At 44.5% G+C, this 23,747-nt stretch overlaps 1 protein-coding gene across 1 annotated transcript in view; it reads right to left on the bottom strand.

Annotated features, from left to right (window-relative positions):
* ZNF740 (zinc finger protein 740) overlaps nt 1-23,747 on the bottom strand; it is a 57,397-nt gene that overhangs the window by 28,465 nt on the left and 5,185 nt on the right. The window contains exons 2-3 of the mRNA XM_029595063.1: nt 22,328-22,456; nt 12,478-12,564 (exon numbers count right to left, since the gene is read on the bottom strand). Coding sequence (XP_029450923.1) covers nt 12,478-12,564; nt 22,328-22,456 — 216 coding nt within the window. The remainder of the gene's footprint in view (nt 1-12,477; nt 12,565-22,327; nt 22,457-23,747) is intronic.

The raw sequence follows: 23,747 nt of genomic DNA, 5'->3' as shown, positions 1-23,747 counted from the left end.
GGGGCCGTGAGTGAGTAAGGCCCCTGACGAATTGTGTTACCATTGGATGTGAGGATATTGATCGATGTTGATGTGGCTTGTGGAAAGCTGCTATAGCACTTAAGTGAACTCGCACCTATGAGGTAGCGATACCTGAGATAAATAACGTATGCAGGTAGTCTAGAAGAACAGTCTGTAGGGCTTAGACGGTGTGACTCACACCAAGTGGAGTAACGCTTCCACATTGCTCGGTAGTTTTGTCTCGTGGATGGCTTTCTAGCAGCCAATATGTCGTCTTGTACTTGAGAAGAGTTTCCCTGTTCCATCAGAGACATCCTTTCAATCTCCAAGCAGTGAGATGTAGAGAAGTGTGCATCGGATGTAGTAATAAGCCGTCTTCTTGAGAGAGTAGGTCGATGCGGTCTCCCAGGAGAAATCGGGTTCATGATCGACAGCATGAGTAGATGCATGTACCAGGGTTGCTGGGGCCATGCTGGCGCGATGAGAATAAGGTTTGCCAAATCCTGTATGCACTTCTGAATTGTGCATGATATAAGTGAAATTGGAGGAAATGCATACAGGAGGCCTTCCAACCATGGTATGAGGAAGGCATCCTGAGACAGTCTCAGATGACTGGGCAGGATTGAGCAAAATTGGTGCACCTTTCTGTTTTGGTCAGTAGCGAAAAGATCCACGACTGGTACCCCCCATTGATCGAAAATATTGGCTGTTATTTGTTGATTTAATTCTCACTCGTGCAGATAAAAAATCCTGCTGAGTCTGTCCGCTCGAGTGTTGGCGATGCCCGGGAGGTATGTCGCTTGTAATTGGATCGAATTGCTGTGAGCCCATTCCAGTATAAGTATCGATTTTCTGCATAGGCTCCAAGAACTGGATCTTCCTTGTTTATGTAGTACATTGCCACTTGGTTGTCTGTGTATAACATTACTCTTTTGCCCTTCAGATATGGGGCAAATGTCTTGAGGGCATTTCTTATTGCTCTCAGCTCCAAAAAGTTGATTTGGTAAGTTCGCTCTATCAGGGACCAATGACTCTGTGTGTCCAGGTGGTCGAGATGAGCTCCCCAACTTTCGTGCAAAGCGTCTGTTGTGAGGATTGCATTGTGAGGAGGGTTGACGAACAATGCTCCTTTGGTGAAGGTTCTTTTTTGAAGCCACCATTCTAAATCCTTCTTCATCTCTTATGTCAGGGATATGACATGGGATAGAGGTTGTCGATGTTGAGACTACTGGGATTTTAGCCTCCACTGTAGTCTGCGCATGTGGAGGCGGGTGTTTGGGACCGTGTAGATGGCCGCCGCCATGTGTCCCAGAATCGTGAGTACTAAATGAGCTGACGGTCGTGGTGTAGAATGAAGTTTGAGTAGCAGCATGCGAAAAAGAAGCTCTCTTTCTTTTGGAAGAAAAGCTCTGGTCTTTGTTGTTACCAGGTGTGCCCCTATAAATTGAAGAGTTTGAGAGGGGTTGAGTTGTGATTTTTCGTAATTGACTACGAGGCCTAACTGTTGTAGGCAGTCTATTGTTTGTTGGAGATGTAGTCGTAGTATCTGTGGGTCTGAGGCGACGATGAGCCAATCATCGAGATAAGGAAATAATTTTATTCCTTGTTTTCGTAAGTGGGCCACCACCACCGCCATGCATTTTGTGAAAACCCTGGGGGCTGACGATAGTCCGAAAGGAAGGACTTTGCATTGGAAGCAGAGGTATTGCCAGGATTCCGGATGCATCGGGATATGAGTGTAAGCATCCTTCAAATCCAGGGAACACAACCAGCTGTTGCGCTGCAGAAGTGGTAGGATCGATTTGAGAGATACCATCTTGAACTTTTCTTTCACCAGGTGTTTGTTCAAGTCCCTGAGATCCAGAATGGGGCGCAATCCCCCCCCCCCATTTTCTTTGGAATTAGGAAATAGGGGGAGTAAAAACCCAGATTGTAATGGGATGAAGGAATGGATGTTATCGCTTTTTGGGCGCGAAGGTGAGATAATTCTTTTACAAGCTGTGCTTGGTTTATTTGGTTTCCTCTGAGATGGTACAAATGAGGGAGAGATGGCTTGGTAGAGAAATTTAGCTGATATCCCCCCTTGATGATTTTTAACACCCAAAGATCTGTAGTGATCTTTGACCATGCTTGTAGAAAGCTGGTTAATCTGTCTCCAATGAAAGTAGGGTGTGATGGTGGCCCGATTGTCTTTAAAAAGACGACGTGGGTTTTGGGTTGTTGTTTTGGGATTGCGTTTGCTGACGCTGATTCCTGGGATGAAACCTTCGTTGTTGGTTTTGTTGACTCTGAGGGCATTGAACTGGTGGATATAAAGTCGTTCTGTACGACTGATAAGGCTTGAAAGGACGTCTTTGATATGTTGGCCGTCTATACTGGGGTAGATAATGGCGAGAGAAAGAGGTATGCGGTGTAGGGTTGGTCAAGGACTGTACTGCCACCGACTGTTCTTTGAGCTGTACTTCCGTTTCCTGTAGACTGTCGCTGAACAAGTTGTCCCCTGTACAGGGAAGGTTTGCCAACTTTTTGTGGACGTCTTCACAAATAGCACTCGATTTGAGCCACGCCATTCTTCAGGCTGCAATTGCTGATGCAGAAGACCTAGAAGTTGTTTCGAATGACTCACAGATCGTTCTGAGTAGGTGTCTTGTAGCTTCCTCCATCTCTTGTAATGATTGAGATGGGGCTGATGTCTCCGAGGATGGAAATAGGGGCTTTAGTTGTTGTACACACTCATACAAATATTGGACTATGTAAAATTGATGTTGGTTTATTCGAGCTGTCAGCATTGCAGATTGGAAGCACTTCCTAGCAAAATCGTCCAAATATTTGTGGTCCTTCCCTGGGGGAGCACTAGAGTGTGTTTTTGCCCTTTTTGCTCTACTTCTATAGAGGCGTGTGGCAATTGTGTTGGTGAGTAGAATTTAGACTGCCTCATCTTGAATTTGAGATCAATTTTTCTCGAAATAGGAGGAATGGAAAAAGGAGTCTCCCAAGATTTCTGCAATAGTTAGTCCAGGACCTGATGTGATGGCAATGAAGTGGGTTCTGAGGGAAGATCGAAGATCTTTAAGATCCTTAAGGTCTCTGTTCTTGGGTCAGAAACTTTCTGAGTGGCGAGACTTAATGTGGTTCCCACTTTATCGAGGGAGGAACTTTGGGTAAGAAAGGTCCTCCGGTGGGGAGTATGGCTCTTGTGGCTCCTCCGTTGGGTCGAAGGGGTATCCTGTGGAGTCATCTGGAGAGGTGGGAGGGGTAGTGGGGTGTGGAAGTGGGTTTGTGGGGATTTGCGGATGCAGACCTGGAGATGGAGAACCTCTAGGAGGAGGCGTGGATGGAGTTTGTGGTCGTATTGGAGAGGAGCAAGGTGGCTCAGTTGGTAACTCCCAGTTAGGTGGTGGAGGCTGCGGAATTTGTAAACTCGATTGCAGGGAGGCAAACAGTCCTGTCAGGGCCATAGAGATCTGAGTGATTGCCTGCTGTGCAACATCAGGCATTGCCGGTGTGATAGGGGTATGTGGAGGTAGGTCATTAGGTAAACCTTCTTTTCCCTGTAATGGATCCGGCAGATGGATTGAGAGGTTACGTCCTCTGGATGCTGCAGAGAGATAAGAGTACATCTGAATAGACGAGGATGATGAGGAAGATAGATGGAGCGATGTGGAGTCCCTATCTCGTGATTTGGAGAGGGAGTGCTTTCTTCTCTTAGTGCTTCTATCCAGTTGAGACGAAGGAAGAGGAGTAGATACCCCTTGAGATGTAGGTGACTGAGTATCGTCACTGATGTGGAGTCGTTTAGACTTCCTTTTATATGGTTCATTGCTATCTCTATGGGTGTAGTGATGATGGTGAAGAGGAAGGTCTAGGCTGTGAACATAATGGTTCCTTCACTTGTTCTTCTTGCAGATGAGGTCTTTGTGGTGGTACAAGAGGTTGTGGCTCCTGAAGGGAACTGTGCATCGATTTTCGATGTTCTCGTGCCTCATGTTGTGATCAGTGCATCGAGCCCGACGCACGGCATGCTTTCTTTGGGTTTGGAGGTATTTGCGTTGAAAAATCTTGCTTCGGCGTCGGGTGCACCGGCGTCGAATGCGCTGAGAGTGAATGATGACGTTTCGACGCTGGTTTTGTCGACGTGGAGTGCGTCTGCATCCGATGCTCATGCTTCGATGCTGGTTGCTGCATCGGAGGCTGAGCCGGATATTTTGTCGGCATCAAAGAGCGATTTCGATGGAGGCCTGTTATGTGATTGGCCTGCACTCCCACTTGCCTGTTCTCTCGATGGGAACGAGGGTTGTTCAGGTCTGTGGCCTTTTACTTTATGTTTAGGCCTGCCTTCCAACGATGGGCCCACCGAAGCTGCCCGTTTAGTCGGGGCAGCCTGCTTCGGCGCCGGTCCCAGTGACAAGTGTGCTTTGGAGGGGGGCGCATATGATCAGGTGGACCCCCGAAGATGTTCCATCTTTTCGGCCCTTAGCCGTCTGGCTCTGGGCGACATCTTCCCGCAAAGGGAGCAATCCTTCTGCTTGTGATCTGGGCCCAGACACACATAGCATTTTAAATGTCTGTCTGTGACGGACATTATTTTGCCACACGAACAGGGTTTAAACCCTGATGGGCGTGACATACTTCCTTGTTGGTTTTCATTTTTTGTATAATTAAATATATATATATATATATTTATTTTTTTTTTAATTTTTAAATTTATTTTTTTCCCTGAGGAGAGTAAGTGCTCCGCGTGCAATTCCATGCGTGGAAAAGACAGACTGAGGAGAATTTGTCTTCCTGCGCGGGAAAACACGCGCAGCCGCAGAGCAAAGCTCTGCATACAGCTTTCATAAAGCTCCGCCTCCTGGGCCTTGATAGACAGTCCCATCAACAGCATAGCTAATTCAGCCCTGCTATAGACAGGAAAAAAGAATTATTGGGCACAAAAGCAATATGGGCATTTTTTACATCTCCACTACAATAAACGTTTTTAAAAAAAGACATCCGGCATCTATCTTGTTTGTTGACACCATTACGGCTTTCATAGATCGTCTCCCTTCTTGCTTTGTGGGTACCACAGATCAGTCCAGACTCCTCAGTTTCACATCACTGCCAGCAGATGGAGACGGAAAAAGTTTTACAGACACTGTACATAATCTAATGTGCCACCAGCAGTCCCTCAATATTGACCTGTACCCAAGCCAAGATGATAATCACACTAAACAAGCTAACAACGTCTCCCAACAAACAACGGTGACACCATACCCACTGGAAACTATATCCCAGAAATTACAGGAAATAAACAGCATGGAGAAACATTAACAATTCCGCATTACCTACAAACCATCATAATGAGCGGCTCACTCTCCCCCCTCTATGGGCAGGTATCTGGACTAATCTGTGATACTACAGGAACGAAAATTAGCAGGTAAGAACCACCTTTCCTTTACATACCCAGATCAGTCCAGACTCCTGGGATGTACCTAAGCACCTCTACACTGGGTGGGACTCAGCGAGTCCTGCTCGCAGAACCCTCTTACCAAAGCCCATAGTGGCCGGAGCCCCAACATCCATGCGATAATTTCTGGCAAAAGTGTGCAGTGACTACTAAGTAACCGCCATGCAATCTCCTGCACAGCTACCTGCTGAGCCTCAGCACAAGAGGTTACCTGAGAACGCACCAAGTGAGTCCGCAAACCTTCAGGCACCGGTCCACCCTTAGATATATACATTGAACCAATCGCCTCCTTAAGCCAATGCACAAATGAAGTCTAAGAAGCCTTACACTCCATCTGTGGTCCATTCCACAGAACAAAACAGTGTTCAGATATACAAACTCAGAAACTTTCAGACACCTCAACAAAACACGTCTCCCGTCCAAGAGCTTAAGTCCTCTTGCATGAGATGCGGACTAATCCAAACCTAAAAAGGGTGGAAGATTCATAGCCTGATTAAGACGGAATGCCAAAACTACCTTAGGCAGAAGAGAAATCTGCAGAAATGTATCTCAGCATGACAAAGCCTGGAATTCCAAAATGCTCCTGGCCGAACAAAGAGCCAACAGAAATGCCACTGTAAGAGTCAAGTCTTTTAAGAGTGCATTCTCAGAGGTCTGAACAGAGGCTTAACACACTCCTCCAAGCACCAGATTAAGATTCCAAGCCTTCCCCACTTAAGGACGCCAATTCTTCACCCACCGAAGGAGAGGTTTGACATTCGGATGTGTGGACACAGCTTAAAGTTGTTACCTGCACCCTCAGATGGGTAAAGGTCAGACGCTTGACCACAACTTCCAGAAGAAAGTCAAAATATGCGACACTGCAGCTTGAATATGCTGGATACAGCTATGGCAAAGCTTTATCCATTGACAATCACTTAAATCACCACAGTAACCTTAGAATGTTTTCACAGTTGGACCGTTGGCAAACATGCAATAAATTGTAGAAGGTACCAATAAGTCCAGTGTTTAATTATTTTTTATACTCAATGAACCTCTGAAATTATGACCTTCATAATAGGCTTCATCGTAGAGTTTTTTTACAAATCACTTTCAAACTCAGCCTTATATTTAATCATTGGTCATTAAAAGTTCATTTTTTTCAAGTTGTTTGGAAATTGCACCACATCCCTTTATTGTGCAAAAACACTGTGATCCATATATATTCTCACTTTTCTTCACATTACTTATCTGAAAACTGTTTAACTGATGAAAGCCTTCCGCTCCGAGATAGCTCTGCCCAGTGACTTTGCCCGACATAGGACTGTGTTTTGGATTACAACGATCCTTTTTAGGGCTTAAATTACTGTAATACAAAAGGTTCAACATGTAGAGCTTCAGATAATACTTCACAATTATCAAGATGATGGCAAAATGCTAAAAATTTCACATATAACATTTAAAAGAATATTTTCCGGCACTTACTATTGCAGTCATTGTTCAAATATGATGGGATGGCATGATAGCGTTCTGTTTCTGGTATCAGCGGAAAGACTACATTTTTTTAGGCTTTTAAAGGGCTAAGTTGTCAATCACTAAAGCCGACGTAATTGGAAACTACTTTAAAGAGAACTCCAAAAATAGGACCAGTTTATACTGAGTACTCCGATCGGATGGAAAAACTGGTGCAACATTTCTTACATAATCACGATTTGTTGAATTTTTTGAATCGTTAAACGTCATTTACGTCGGTTATACATTGAAAAAGCAGAGTTCATTTTGCAATCTGATGTTCTATTTCGTAAATTGTTAGAACAAGGTTATCCAATATCGATCATTAAAAAAGCTTACAAGCGAGCAGTAATCGCTGAAAGACAGTGGCTATTGTTGGACAAAGAGCCACAAACTTCGATTCCCTTAGTATGTACTTTGACACACTCTGCAAAAGCGGCAGCAATTGCATCAGTTATTTTACATCACTGGCCAATTCTTTGGATGCACCAGGTCTTTAAGGAAAGACCAATAATAGCTTACAGCCATGGCAGGAGCACCAGGGACTATGTGGTCCACTCGTTTTTTACCTCCAATTCCAATACGTGAAAAAGGTGTCCAAATAGGCCATTGGTCGTGTCAAGATTGCGAACTTTGTAAACAAGCAATCACTGGACCTAGTTGAACTGATGACAGAAGAACCCATCAAGCACGGCATTACTCGGATTGCTCCTCCATTAACGTGGTTTATTTGTTTGTCCATGCAATTTATATCATGTTGGACGTACAAAACGTACTATTAAAACTAGACTTATTGAACACCGAAGCTGTCTAAGGACACTCAAAATGCAAGCTCCGATTGTAGCGCATTGTACACAATTGCAGCATGATTTTGCTGATTTAAAATGGCGAGTCATAGAAGTCGTGCCTTCCAATCCGAGAGGTGATCCGAAAATAACCTTGAATGTGAAAGAGCAACAATAGATTTTCCATTTAAATGCCTCACATCCTAGAGGCCTTAACACAGCAGTGGAGTGGTACTCTTTGATCTAAATATCTAGAATCATGAGGAGGGAGGTGGGCAATTCAATCATTTAACAATTGAAAAAATTCAACAAATTGTGAGTATGTAAGAAATGATGCACCAGTTTTTCCATCCGATCGGAGTACTCAGTATAAACTGGTCCTATTTTTGGAGTTCTCTTTAAAGTAGTTTCCAATTACGTCGGCTTTAGTGATTGACAACTTAGCCCTTTAAAAGCCTAAAAAAATGCAGTCTTTCCGCTGATACCAGAAACAGAACGCTATCATGCCATCCCACCATATTTGAACAATGATTGCAATAGTAAGTGCCGGGAAATATTCTTTTAAATGTTATATGTGAAATTTTTAGCATTTTGCCATCATCTTGATAATTGTGAAGTATTATCTGAAGCTCTACATATTGAACCTTTTGTATTACAGTGATTTAAGCCCTTGAAAAAGAATTGTTGTAATCCGAAACACAGTCCCATGTCGGGCAGTGTCACCGGGCAGTGCTATCTCGGAGCAGAAGGCTTTCATAAGTTAAACAGTTTTCAGATAAGTAATGTGGTGAAGAAAAGTGAGAATATATATATGGATCACAGTGTATTTGCACAACAAGTGGATCACAGTGTATTTGCACAATAAGGGGATGTGGTGCAATTTCTAAACAACTTGAAAAAAAAAGAACTTTTAATGACCAATGATTAAATATAATGCTGAGTTTGAAAGTGACTTGTAAAAAACTCTACGATGAAGCCTATTATGAAGGTCATAATTTCAGAGGTTCGTTGAGTATAAAAAATAATTAAACACTGGACATTGGTACCTTGACAATTTATTTAAAGCTTTATCCATTACCAGAAGAGACGGACACCGGGCCTTGAAGATTCTCCAAACTAGCACATAAGCTAAAGATGTGGAGTTTCGCCTGGCCTGCAACAAGGAGGTAATAATTGCCTCAGAATATTCCTTCCGCCACAGCCACCTCTTTTCAAAAGCCACAATACAAAAGTGAGCCGCCTGTTCTGCAAATAGTGAGCCTGGTACAGAAAACGCAACAGATGGATGAACCCCAGCAATCCACCTATGGCCAGACTGACCAGTTGAAGATTTGCTGGCTTGATGCTCCTGAAGCAGAATTTCGAAACATGGCTATGTTGAGAATTATCTGTGGACTGTATAAATCCATTAATTGAAGATTACATAAGAGAAGTTTGCTTTGTATTTGTAAGAAATTTCAAAAAGTTTTTCAGTTGCGCAATGGACACTACTTAGAAAATGTACTAGGATTATACTTTTTGTAATTTTTCTTTGAAAGTTGTATCTTCAAAAGTTTTTTCCACTACATGACAGCCCTTTAAAAATTCAAATTTGTATGTTTGGCTGGTTTTATGATGTGAATATTATTCTAGTATTAAGACTTTTAGGATTATTTTTGTTGTGTGAAAAGTCTATAGACCTATAAATTTAAGAATTGACCAATAACTATTTAAGCATAGTTGTTTTTTTTTTTTTTAACTTAATGTCAAGAACAATAATACTTGCTTGATCCTGTCAGAATTAGAATAAGAAAAGCCCCACAAGAAAGGGCTAAGGAAGAAACCAGGGAACCGCAGGGTGAGCTGCCTGCATCTGCTGGAGACAAATACTGAAGGGCTGCAGGGTACGCTCTGTCCTGATATAGGATACCCTTTCAGTTTTGGTCTGTCTCCATCTGCTGGGCAGGAGGCTCAACCCACGGTCTGGACTAATCCAGGTATGTACAGGGAATTTTATTTAAAAATTATAAGGCCATCTATTATACAGAGGTAAAAATGTAATAAGTTGTGCAAAGGAAAATTGGTTCTTATCTGCAAATTTTTGTTCCTGTAGTTCCCCCATTGCTGAGCTCCTCGAGCTGCTAAGGTAACTCTCTCCCCCCCCCCCTTTTTTTTTTTTTTACTCTCTGGGAACAAATAAAGATACATAGAAACCAATACTTTCCTTTGGTGGAGTGGTTCCAGTTCCAGGAGCGCAGGCCGCATGGCAGATCAGAAAAGAGCCAGACCACTGGCTATATCCGGCTCCTTTTGCCAAACTTTAGCGACCTTGCCCAGGACAAACCGTATAAAAAGGATACTTCCCCATTCCACTGGGCTTGCAGAGCAGAACTGCCAGCACATTCCACTGCTGTCTTGTGGAGGGGTGAGAGATCTGGAAACCAGATATCCACACCATGAACCAAGCTATCAGAAGGGTCACCAAACCCCTGCTTGTTTGCCTCAAACCAGAAGGGATGGCCCCACCAGGACCTCACAACTCTTTGGAAGAATCCAGAAAATTTCTGGACTTTTAATCTTTTTTTTCTCTCTCTCTCTCCAGACTGCAGGTTATACACCATCTACTGGAGACAGAGAAATACAGAGGGACTGCAAGTAGCACAGTGGGTTATGTACAGTGTCAGTGAAACTTTCTCTGTCTCCATCTGCTGGCAGGGAGGCAAAACCCAGGAGTCTGGACTGATCTGGGCATGTAGAGGGAAATATAAATTAACCTGGCTGGCCTTATTTTGGCTAATCGCCTGCTTCAGGGGTATAAACTATAAATGCAGATCATTTGAATAATGCATTCACAATAAAGTCATCATGATATCAATGAGAGATACCTCATAAGAAAAAGCGAGGAGGAAAATGTGTCAGTTACTTCTATATTTTAAACCCTTCTGATCCCTTATCAATCATGCAAGGGACCAAGCACACCCTGTATTGTTGTCTGAAAGGGGCAGAAGCCCCTATTTAGAAAATGCAGTTGCATCACCAGAATGTAAGATGTAAACACATCAGAAACAATGGGCACTGCTTCAAGGCTAGTCTGCAGGTCTCATCTTTATTATAAACACGATGCATCTATGGTAATATACTTGTGAGCAGTCCCAGAATCAAAACGCTATACAAAGAGTCTGTAGCACTGAACCAAAAATGCAATGACATATGCTTCGCCTCTCCTTTTTAAGAGGTCTCCCTCTCATTGATGGTTTCTCTGTTTCCTAAGATTTGATTTCATGTCATGAAGACTTTATTGTGAGTGCACTATATTTATAGTTAGTGGAGTGTTTGTACCCTGAAGCAAGAGACACATGGCCATGTTGGGTTAATACATATATGCACAATCTTTTCTTAAATTGTTTTACTTCTATATAATAGATGGCGTTATAGTTTAATAAAATTTGTGCACAGATTTTAATTATTTTTTGCTATTTTATTTTTATTTAAAATGTTTATTTTTTTACATTTTTACAGTAAGTAATTGTTCAATTATTGTTCTTAAATGTATATAACCTTTTCACTACCATGGGTGCATTGTTCAGTATTCTAATTTACACCACTTATTTCTGGTTTCCCTATATCCAGTCTATTTCATCACAAATTGATTCATGCAATCCCATGCCTCTACATGCCAGGTAATTTGTTCTAAACAAGGTAACTGCCAGAATTCAGAGGGGCAGTTTAAAACAGTTAAACCGCAATGACTGTGTTTAATGGATGCAAGGCAAGGATCATATCTTGCACAGACCTGATGAAGGGAATATAACACTTTAAAACTAGCTACGAATGTACTGAGTTAGTCCAATAAACAGATATTACCTGCACACATTGTTGACCTTTATTTCTCATGGAACTAATCTCTCTGACGCCATCTCCACCTGCCTCAACCTGCTCTCTTCTCCAGAGAGGCATCGGGAGCAGAGTCTGACATGCAAGAGTCGCATGTGTGCATCTCCTCATGAGCTCCAGACACTGCTGCCCGCCATTTAGCTGACTTACAATGAGCTGCGCTGGCTGAGTAGGCCTGACCTCGTGGCTGAAGAGCACCGTCGCCCGAGAACTCCTCCACAACCAAAAACTTGGCCGGAATACCTTCCGCAGCCCTCTCAGCTACTGTAATACTGCTGCTCTGCCAGATGCTTTGCTTTCTTTACTTTTTTTTTTTTTTAACTTTACCAGAGAAGAGCAGAAGTAAAGAGTACTTTCCTGTGCGACCGAACTACTGCAGAATGCCAAGAGTTCTCCTGGGGAGGGAGGGAACTGGCACTACCAGTTATCCACCCCTGGCGGTGAAAGGACGAGTCAGGCAAGGGTCCCCAACCTAGCAACCTCGTGGGAGAAATCCTAAAAATCTTTTTTTTTTTTTTTTTTTTTAAAGAATGCAGGATTTGCACCTTTATCATCTGCTGGAGACAGAGAAATACTGAGACTGCAGGTGGCCCACCAGGTTATAGGCAGTGTCAGTAAAACTTTCTCTGTCTCCATCTGCTGGAAGGGAAGCAAACCCAGGCGTCTGGACTGACACTGTTGACCTTTACACTTCTTGGGGAACTAATGCAGAAAGCACACTACTTTCTATCTGGTCCCTAGCACTTTTACAATGCTGCCTGGTGCACCGACAATATGGCTTTCCTTTAAGTCACCTGCTCTCAGAACTTTGTCAACTATGCCCAGTACTGACCTCAGCACTAGAAATGCTGCCTCCCGAGTATATGACATAAGGTGACTTGCCTTTTTATGGCTCTTCTTTGGCTGAGGCAATTGATTGTCCTCGTGCTCTTTGCTGTTGCCAGACTTCTCATTTTCTTTACGAACACTCTTTAAAAGAAAAAAAGAAAAAAGAAAGGTAAAGCCCTTTGTCTAAGCCAGGCTGTCTCTGAAGTGAAGCCCATCTCCCTAGCCAACACAAGTAACGGTGTCAGCAGAGGGGCTAAGCATCGAATGAGTTTAGAGACCAGATCGTCAGAGGTGACTGAACTATACCAGCTCTGTGAGTAAAGAGGTACAGCTATAAGGATGGCACCTTCCATGAACACTCAGGGCAATGCAATATTGGCACACGTTAAACGGGCACGCATGACTGAACGCCCGCTTACAACGCGCGCCGATCCATCTCTCCCAGGCTCCCGCAGTAAAAAGTAGGCGCTAGGGAAAGTTTTGCAACCCTAGTGCCTCCTCAGCTGTCAGCAGGTTAGGAAAATGGCGCTCAAGTTGAGTGTCTGTTTTCCTAACCTGACGGCAACAGAGTTTCTTTTTTTTAAATTTTTTTTTTAATGGTTCTCCTTTTTTCAGTTCCTCAGATTTAATATTGTTATGATATTAAGTCGGAAGAACTACAGAAAAGCAGTATTTTCTGCTTTTCTGTAAATTCTTGAGGATCCCCAAAAATTAACACCTGCTCCGGTGCAAGCGTTAATTTTTTAGAGTAAAAATGTGCTTGTTGGGCGCACTTTTTTTTTTTTTTGCATCGAGGTAATAACTAATAGCCTCATCAACACGAATTTACATGTGATGAGAGTTATTAGCGTTGCGCTGGTTTGGACATGCTAATCCCCTTATTGTATGACGGGATTTTGAAGTGCATCCAAGCGCCTGTAAAGCTGTGCGTGCGGCCGAGCGTGCTACATCGCATCGGTCTAAGTTTAACAATAAGCCTAACCACGCTTTGACCGTGGAACTGCGGGAGAAAGGACCCTGCACAATGTTCTTCCCGTACAAGCAACGAGCAAGCTCAGTCTTTGTATGGACAGTGCCACCGGAAAGTTGCCCCCTCCCTATTTTCAGTCTGACTGGTGAGGTGGATTGTGTAGCATGGCAATCCTTTTCTGGGCCATGGTATGCATGAAGATCACACCAGGGGTGGGGGTGGGGGGGAACATCACAACCCAGGAGGTGAGTCTGCAGGGAATCAAAGGAGAATAAGCAAAGGAGGAGCTGGTTTACCTGCAATACAGGGCACAAGCTGTTCACTTTCTTTATTTTCCTTCACCACCGCTCTTACTCTGAGGACTCATCACCACATCACAAACTGGTGGAGGCCCTAAGCTAATGCACAAGAAGGTTCCTTATGTGTTGCCTCCAAATGTTTTATAGTCTTGGCTCTCCCTCACCACCAGAAAATCAAAACACATCTCTACCACTCCATATATACAAGAGAAGTATGAACTGCAGCACCAAGGTTCAATCCTACATAGAGATCTTCCATACAGGTTCCTCTATTACCATATCTGTTAAGCACTCCTAAGACTAGCTAGTCTGAGTAACAGGATTTTGGATTTACTGATGAACTTGCATCTAATTTCATAGTAACATCTAGTTGCCAATGCTGGTTCACTAGGTCAGATTCAACTCTGCTCTTTGTTAAGTCAGCCTTCATACCAAGAAATCAACTAGCAGTCAGTCTGTCGTGTCATCAATTCTTCAATCTTTACCCATATCATGAAGGTTTCTTAAAAAAAAAAAAGACTAAACTGATTTTAATAACTACTAAAAATGAAATATCCTAGAGCAAACTGTTTCTTCCTGTATCTTTTTCCTCTTAGTGCATGTGCATTAGTTTTGATGCATTTCAAGCACCTCAGAAAACTTTGCAGACCTCAAGGCCATTCTTAGAGAGAGTTGGATTATTACATTTTTTACCTATTTTAAAAATTACCAGCAAACCTTTTGGTAGGGTTTGTGAATGCAGTGTTGCTATAGAATGGAGAAATTACTTTCCTGATAATTTCGTTTTCCTTAGTGTAGACAGATGGACTCAGGACCAATGGGTATTGTGCTCTCCTGATATCAGATGGGAGATGGAGTCAGATTTCAAAGCTGTCAGCCTACATATACCCGTGCAGCATGCTTAGCTCTTCAGTATTCTCCTCGAAAAGCCAGTGTGGATATATGTTGCTTAATACCTGATTAAACTTGAACTGGTTCAACTGATATATATATATATATATCTATAAAAACTTTGGACTGGAGACAGCCAGTGCACTCAAACAATAAACGCCGACACCTGGGTAATTGCGGGTATCTTGAACTAGAGGTAGGCCGTGGCTTACCCGTACTTGCTCAGTCTCGACACTGATATCTGAGGTTCTCGATTTCTGGAGCAGCCGTGGGCAGGATGCTGAGTCCATCTGTCTACACTAAGGAAAACGAAATTATCAGGTAAGTAATTTCTCCATTTCCTAGCGTATAGCCAGATGGACTGAGGACCAATGGGATGTACAAAAGCTACTCCCCTACCAGGTGGGAGGCTGCCCGTGGCCCACTTAGTGTTGCCCTTGCGAAGGCTGTATCCTCTCTGGCCTGGACATCCAGGCAGTAAAACTGGAGAAGGTGTGTATGGAGAACCATGTCGCCGCCCGACAGATCTCGGCTGGCGACAGCAGCTTGGTTTCAGCCCAGGAGACTGCCTGGGTCCTTGTAGAATGCGCCTTGACCTGTAGAGGTAATGGTTTTCCTGCCTCTATGTAGGCAGCATTAACTACTTCTTTGATCCAGGGGGCTATGGTGGCCCGCAATGCCGTTTCCCCTTGCTTCTTCCCACTGTGAAGAACGAACAGGTGGTCAGTTTTGCGCAAGGATTCTGCTCTCTTCAGGTACTGGCCTAGGAATCTGCCAGCATTCAGGTGGCGGAGGAGGCACGAGTCTTCCGAATCCCTGTGCTCATCTGGTGATGGTAAGGATATGTCTGGTTCATATGGAACTGGGAAACTACTTTCGGAAGGCAGGATGGTACCGTACACATAGCTGTACGGTGCCCGGGGTGAACCTGAGGAATGGTTCCCGACAGGATAATGCTTGAAGTTCGGAGATGCGCCGGGCTGAGCATATTGTGATCAAGAACACTGTCTTTAAGGTCAAGAGACGTAGAGACAGGGCACTTGTTGGTCTGAAGGATTCCCCTGCTAGGAAGTCTAGTACTAGGTTGAGGTTCCATAGAGTCACTGGCCACTTTAGAGGTGATCAGAGTTGTTTGACTCCTTTCAGGAAGCAGGACACATCAGGATGAGTTGATAGTCTGCTGCTGTCCACTTCGGACCTGAAACAGGCCAGTGCTGCGACTTGGACCTTGAGGGAGTTGAGGGACAACCCCTTCTGCATGCTGTCTTGTAGGAATTCTAGGATTGTGAGAATCTTGGCTTTCTTCGAGAGGAGACCGCGGTCTTCACACCAAGCTTCGAATACTCTCCAGATCCATATGTAAGACAGAGATGTGGAGAACTTGCGTGCGCGAAGCAGGATGTCAATCACGGCTTTTGAGAAGCCGTGCTTCTTTAGGCTAGTCCTCTCAAGGGCCATACCGTAAGAGAGAATCGAGCCGGGTCTTCGTGGAAGATCGGTCTCTGCTGAAGAAGATCCCTGTATGGCGGTAGACGTAGAGGATTCCCCGCCAATAGTCTTCGCATGTCCGCGTACCATGGTCTTCTTGGCCAATCCGGGGCGACTAGTAGGACTAGTCCCCTGTGGTGTTCTATCTTGTGGATGACCCTGCCCAGTAGTGGCCAAGGTGGGAAGGCGTACATTAGGCTTTTTTCTGACCATTTCTGGACGAGAGCATCGATTCCCTGAGATTGTGGTTCTCGTCTGCTGAAGAACCTGGGTACCCGGGCATTGCGACAAGTTGCTAGTAGGTCCATGGCTGGGAGACCCCACCGATTTACAATCAGCTGGAAGGCTGTGTCAGCCAGTGGCCATTCCCCCAGGTCTAGGCTTTCTCTGCTGAGATAGTCTGCAGAGATGTTGTCTTTTCCAGCGATGTGAAAGGCCGAAATCTCTTGTAGATTTATTTCCGCCCACTCCATGAGGGGGTCTATTTCTAGAGACACCTGCTGGCTCTTGGTTCCTCCCTGTTGGTTGATGTAAGCAATGGTCGTTGCGTTGTTCGACATGACTCTAATGGACTTGCCTCGGAGTCTGTGGCTAATCGTAGGCAGGCTAGTCTGACCGCTCACGCTTTCAGGCGGTTTATGTTCCATCCCACCTCTTCCTGATTCCATTGTCCCTGGGCCGTCAGTTCCTGACAGTGGGCTCCCCACCCTCGCAGGCTTGCATCCGTGGTGAGCAAGATCCACTTCGGAGTGGATAGGTTTATGCCTCTGCTTAGGTCTTCTTCCTGTAGCCACCACTGAAGCTGCTCCCGAACCTCTGTCAGTAGCTGGAGGCGAATTGAGTAGTTCTGGGACACTGGATTCCATCATGATAGTAGGGAACGTTGTAGCGGCCGCATATGTGCCCTTGCCCACGCAACAACTTCCAGAAATGTCATGAGGCTGAGGACTTGAAGGTAATCCCATACCTTGGGGCGGACCGAGGTCAACAGCTTTTGTAAATGATCTTCCTTCTTCGTGGAGGGGGAAGGTAGACCTTGTTTTGTTTGGTATCGAACCAGACTCCCAGGTATTCTAGTGACTGGGAGGGCTGTAGACAACTCTGGGTTGTGTTCACAACCCACCAGAGTTCTTGTAGTAGATTCTTGACTCTGGTGGTCGCATGGCGACTCTCCTCTGGAGACTTTGCCCTGATTAGCCAATCATCCAAGTAAAGATGTACCAGGACTCCTCCTTTCCTCAGTGCTGCCGCCACTACCACCATGATTTTGGTGAAGGTTCTGGGGGCAGTATCTAGTCCGAAGGGTAGCGCTCGGAATTGATAATGATGGCCCAGGATCGCAAATCGCAGGAAGCGCTGTGGTTCTGATGGACCGGGATATGAAGGTAGGCCTTGGATAGGTCCAGGGAGGTTAAGAATTCTCCCGGTTGTACCGCCATTATAATGGATCGTAGGGTTTCCATGCAGATGTGTGGAACCTTCAGGTAACAGTTGACGGCTTTGAGGTTCAGGATAGGCCAGAATGTTCCTTCTTTCTTGGGAACGATAAAATAGATGGAATAGTAGCCAGTATTTTGTTGAAGCATGGGCACTGGGGCTATTGCCTTCAGGCTAAGTAGTCTTGCTAGCGTGGTTTCCACTGCCAGTCTCTTGGAGTGGGAGTGGTACGGTGATTTAATAAATTTGTCTAGAGGAATGCTTTGGAATTCCAGTGAGTACCCCTCTCGAATGATGGTTAGGACCCACTTGTCTGAAGTTCTCTTGACCCATCTTTGGTAGAAGAGGGTAAGTCTGCCCCCTATGTCTTCTTCCTGTGGATGGGTCTGCGTCTTCTCATTGTGGGGTACGGCTGGGGCCTGCTCCTGAGCTTGCTCCTCTCTTAATGTGCCTGTTCCAAAAGGACTGAGACCTTTCTAAAGGACGAGATGCTTGGGACTGTGTATTCTTGTAAGGATTTTAGTGCTGCGATCCTCTACCCTTGGTTCTTCTGGGGGAGGAGCACTGATATGTTCTTTTGTTCCTGTCCTCAGGTAATCGGGGTACTGGAGATTCACCCCATTTGTTGGCTAATTTCTCCAGTTCTCTCCCGAACAGGAGGGATCCTTTAAAAGGCATTTTTGTGAGGTTCGCTTTGAAAGTCCCATCAGCCGACCAATTCCGAAGCCATAATTGTCTTCTTGCCGCCACTGCGGCGGCGACACCCCTGGATGAGGTGCGCACAAGGTCTGCGGTAGCATCGGTGAGGAAGGAGACCGCCGACTCCATTGCTTCTCCGGGCGTGGTTGTGTCTCTGGCGAGGATCAAACAGGAACGTGCCACTAATGCGCAGCAGGAAGCAATTTGAAGCGTCATTGCTGATACAACAAAGGACTGCTTAAGGATGGCTTCCAGCCTTCTATCCTGGGCGTCCTTCATTGCCGCTCCTCCCTCCACTGGGATCGTAGTGCGTTTTGAGACAGCACAGATCATAGCATCCACTTTGGGGGAAACTAGAAGTTCCTTAGCTGAGGGTTCCAGCGGGTATAGAGCTTCTAGAGCCCTCCCCCCTTTGAAAGTGGCCTCTGGAGCATTCCAAATTCAGGTCAATCAGTTCCTTAATAGGCTCCAACATATGGAAATAGCATGAGGCCTTACGGAGGTACACCAGCATGGATTCTTCTTTGGTTCCGCTATGGACTCCGTGCCCGGGAGACCCAGTGTCTTCATAGTCTGGGACACTAGGGTTGGTAATTCGTCCTTGTGGAAGAATCAGAGCATGGTCCTGTATGGCTCCATCCCTGGGGGAATTTCTCCTTCTTCCAGGGAGTCGGTTTCATCCTCTGAGGTATCTGGATCCCCATCAGAGAGGCTCTTGTTTAGGAGAGGCATGTCTCAAGAAGCCCGGGAGGTGCCAGGAAGAACATACTTCCGGCTAGGTTTGAGTCTGGTGGACAGCGGGGGCTGGTTGTGCCTGGACAAATGTTTGCAGCCCTTTGAAAAATTCCACCCAGGAGAAGGTTCCTGGATCCATGTTGATTCCAGGAGGGGTTGTAGTGGTAGCCCCGGAGGGATTTTCCTGCGGGGGCGCCGAGTTGGAGATACTTAGGTCCGGGATGCCTTCAACCGTGGTACCGGATCCCTCTCCTGGCTGTAGAGGGTATTGATTTGGTTCTCCCTGGTTCTGTTCGCACTGTTGACACAGGAGGGATTCCAATCCAGGCTGCGTGGCTCTTAAGTGGCAGGCTGGGCAAAGAAAGGGTCCCTTGGCTTTTTTCGATGGCGGTGCAATTATTTGTGCGCGTGTAGGGCTTAGGCGTGGAGGTATGCGCGCGGATGCACTTAGTTGTGAGCATCTGATGTGCGGAAGTTATGCGCACAAACTGCGCACAAGTTGTGCGTGCGGACAACGGAGTTTGTGTGCGCAGCACAATTATGCACCCAGTTGTGAGTGCAACCTAGTTGTGTGCGTCGCTGTGCGCAAAACTTAGATGTGCATGCCACTGTGTGCTCAAACCGTAGTTAAGCGCCTCGGGCCTCCGGCTTGCCCTGTGCGTACTATCGGTCGGAGGGGAAAATGGCGCTAACGACCCCCCTGGATGATATATATATATATATATATATATATATAAAAATAACAGGGTATATGGACTCTAATATATATATAAAACAGGGTATATGGACTCTATAACAGGGTACCATCAAGCTAGGGTGAGATAACATAGTACAAATTTTCATCTTTGTGAGACTTTCCTCACGCCTAACGATGTCAAATCTTCACCAAAGGTGAAAAACTGGCCCCTAAACCACCACCAATACTCTACCTCAAGCTATTAGATGGCCATCCTATAGGCATATAAATAGTTGAACACTGTGAGGGCCTCCCCACAGGCTCTCTCTCTCAAGCCCAGAAACGGCCGAAATGCAATTCTAAAATTTTATCGCAAACTGCGTTACAGCCATATCGTACAGCTTAACACCAGGAGAAAAGGTGTAGTTATTTTTGGCGTTAAAACCATGCGATATTGCCCCTCATTTTAATAATTCCCATCCAAACTCATCCCTTATCCTGCCCCTTCCCAAAATTTGCATCCACACTGTGCAATAGCGTTATCGCACGTGCTATGGCATTAACGCATGCACTAACGCCATAACAAATTTTGATGAATGACCCTGTTAATTTGATAACACATTAAAAGAATATTTATCTTTTCCACTTTAGTTTGGTTTTGAAAGTGTACATTAGTTGAGAACCAGCCAACTCAACCAACGCCAGGTACTTCTCACTAATATGCTCTGTCTGCAAAGCCCTGTTTCTCAGGCTCCCACACACACACATATGCCCCCCCCCCCCCATACACTTACACATAGGCTCACATACACAGAGCCTGTCACACACAAATAGATTCCTACTCACACATATACACAAATAATGTAGTTTATAGAGAGGTTCCCCAAGTGTCTATATGCTTTCTGTTAATCACTTAAAATAAAACAATATTTATTCTGATTTTAAAATGTATAGCTGTTATGAACCAGACAACTCATGCATACACACACAGGCTCCCACTCACACACAGGGCATGTTCAGGCACCGCCAGACCACTTTTTTGCCACCATGGGATGTTGTCCCGCAGTGGCTCTCTCCCTCTTTGGCTGCCATGGGATGAAAACTGCAGCAGCCCTTCCTGCAGGCCTCTTTCTCTGGCATCAGGCAGCCCTGAGTGCATGACTGTGAGCCTTAAGTAGGTGAGGCCATGACCCGCACTTAACTATGCCACTGCTGTGGATTGTGAACGAGTTAAAAGACAGGAAACAGAGATTAAGACTAACTGGTAAATTCTTTCAATGGACGATGGTAAATAGTGCAGTGGACCAGAGATCTGTATTGGAACTGGTGCTTTTTAATCTTCCTCTTTAACAATCGCTATTTAGTGCTCTCTACAGTTGGGCAACGAGAGACATCTAACATACTGTCAGTGTAGTTTATAGAGAGGTTCCTATATGCTTTCTGTTAATTACTTAACAAAATAAAACTATATCGTTTTCACTTTTGTTCGATTTTGAAATTTATAGCTGTTATGGACCAGACCACCTGAGCAGCGCCAGGCAGTTTTCACGAAACTATTAAAAACCTCTATCACATTATCCTGAGACTGTAGTCCAAACCTGGCTTTCTAATTTGTGTCTTAATATCTCACTGGAATATGTAGTTTAACACATTTCATAAAGGACCAGAGTGCAATGTGGAAGTAAAGTGGAACTGGACCAAATTCTCCTAACGATTCAGTAGAGTTGGCAATGCTGTAAAAAGCCAAACTGTGTCCTCCTGTGTAAGAACTGAAGTGTCAGCCCACAGCGCAGATATGGAAAGTCCCTGTGGGGAAGTAGCACTGGGTGGAAGAAGGGTAAGTAAAATTAATGAGTAAAGATGTAAGGTAAGGGATAGGAGGGATAAGAGGACCAAGGAATTTAAGGTCAGGGATTTATGGTTACAGAATGAGTGCTTGGGAAGGTTGGGAGGTTGAGCTATTTGGATTAGGAAGTAGTGGGTATGGGAAGCTGGCGGGGTTTTAGAGAAGGACTGGGGTTTATTATTTTATTTGTATTCGTTATAGTTCCCGACTGTTTATTTGTGGAGTGAAGTTAATAGTCCTTTAGTGCCATGATGTCCCAGGGGTAGCGTGCAAGGATGGCTTACATATGTCAGTCAGAAATTTGTTGTATATAAATGTTAGCCTATATAGTCTATAAACCACCAAGCACAGCAAAGCACTCTAAATACAATAAATACAATTCAACTTGATAGCTCTAAATCCTTCAACTTGATAGCTCTAAATCCTTTGTGCGTCCCCCCCGATGCAGCCCCTAGCGAAACACGGGTCCGTGTCGGGGGACCCTTCTGCTTAAAGCATGTTTATATATACACAGTGGAGTTGCCGCTATGAATAAATATCACCTTTGGATTTACAAATTGTTTTGAGTTCTTTGGGACTGTACAACTTGATCTTAGCACTCATCTTCGGTGTGGAAGCCTATATAGTCTGACATATTCCTATGTGGTTTATGCTTTATTTAATTACTGCATAATTTGGTTAGATTTTTTTTATCCATAAAAGTGGTCTATAAATAGAAATGAAATGAAATTTGATGTGGACTAGGTGAACAGTGTTATTGGGGGAGGCGGGGGGGGGGGCGATGTTATTGCAAGTCAACACTCAATAATGGATACAGAAGATGAACTTGATACAGAGAAGGAATGCAGATAACCATCACTGACTCCATGCTTCTCCGAATGGGCCATCTCAGTCCTCAGCCGTCTTTTCTTGTGTCTGAAGGGGTCCTTCGTCCCAATCTTGGGTAATTTCTTCAAGCTAAAGTGCCGCACATCCTGAGAGTCCACACAAACCTTGAGAAAAAGGGAAAACCAAAATCACTCAAACAGCTCCAGAGGGTGAATGGATTGAAACATCAAAAGTCTTTAATTTTCTACATCATGTAGTGAAATGGCCGTTTTCTTTACTGGATGCAATAACAGGGTGTCAGCAGAATGTCATCTTAATAGCTCTTGCGCTCATAACTTCATTTCACTCTTATAGGACTATCCTAGGGACAGAGTTGGAAAAGATTTTCACAAGGCACAATATCACAAGCACAATTTATCAACAAAATCTCTCATAAAGCCCAGAACAAGAGAAACCAATTGATAAATCATTCCAACATTACATTGTGTGGCTCAAGTGAATGTTTGTATGGGAAAGCAAGAAGAACCCAGAAGTGCATCAATAATCAAAGTTCGAAGATCATGTATATCCATCAGGGAATGAACAGCTAGATGGACTTAAGTGGCTCCTGCATGCATAGATAAACACATGGATATTGTCAGCATAAATGGGAAACAGATGTACAACTGCTTGTACAATAGAGTACTGTGCACATGCAAGATCTTAAATCCAACACCCCCTGCCCCACAAACATCTCCCCTATTTAAATAAAACTACTACATCGAACAATTACATTTATGAGAGCACAAAGGATGCAGAGTGCACCAAGGAACTGTGACTTTGTTAAATGTGTGGATACAACGTGCATGGGATAATATATTAACAAGAAAATGCATAGGCATGTTAGGACACTACATGAGGGTCTAGAACAGTAGTTTATTTTCTTCCACTAAGGATCTCTTTGGCTATGGAAAATGAAAGGTGTCAGAAAAATGTAATTTGTCGTCAAGCAGGCACTTGCCAGTGGTAGACGCAGCACTCACTCTCCCATGTTTACTAGCAAACCTGGGAACTTTGAGCTATTGCTTGCTCTGAGATTAATAGGATGAGGGCATGGTTTGCAATCAACATTATCTGGTATGCATATAGCAGAGTTGCTTATCTGTAACAGGTGTTCTCCTGGGACAGCAGGATGTTAGTCCTCCACACAATGGTGACCTCATCAGATGGAAAACTTTTGTCAAAGTTTCTAGAACTTTGACTAGGCACACTGAGCATGCCCAGCATGCCACTATCCACAGTTCCATCAGTTTGCTTTATATCAAATGGCTTTTCCTTAATTTTTGCGCGGTCTCCATTAAAAGCCGCTTAAGCTGATGGAACGATGATGGATCGAATGGAGAACCATGGATGAATGGATATAAAGGAGATATCCCCTGAAGCAGGACTTTTTTAGTCCGAAACACGATCGTGTTG

This window comes from Rhinatrema bivittatum, chromosome 3, assembly GCF_901001135.1.
Source record: "Rhinatrema bivittatum chromosome 3, aRhiBiv1.1, whole genome shotgun sequence".
In the NCBI taxonomy this organism is placed as follows: domain Eukaryota; kingdom Metazoa; phylum Chordata; class Amphibia; order Gymnophiona; family Rhinatrematidae; genus Rhinatrema; species Rhinatrema bivittatum.
This window is presented reverse-complemented; position numbering and strand designations above follow the sequence as displayed.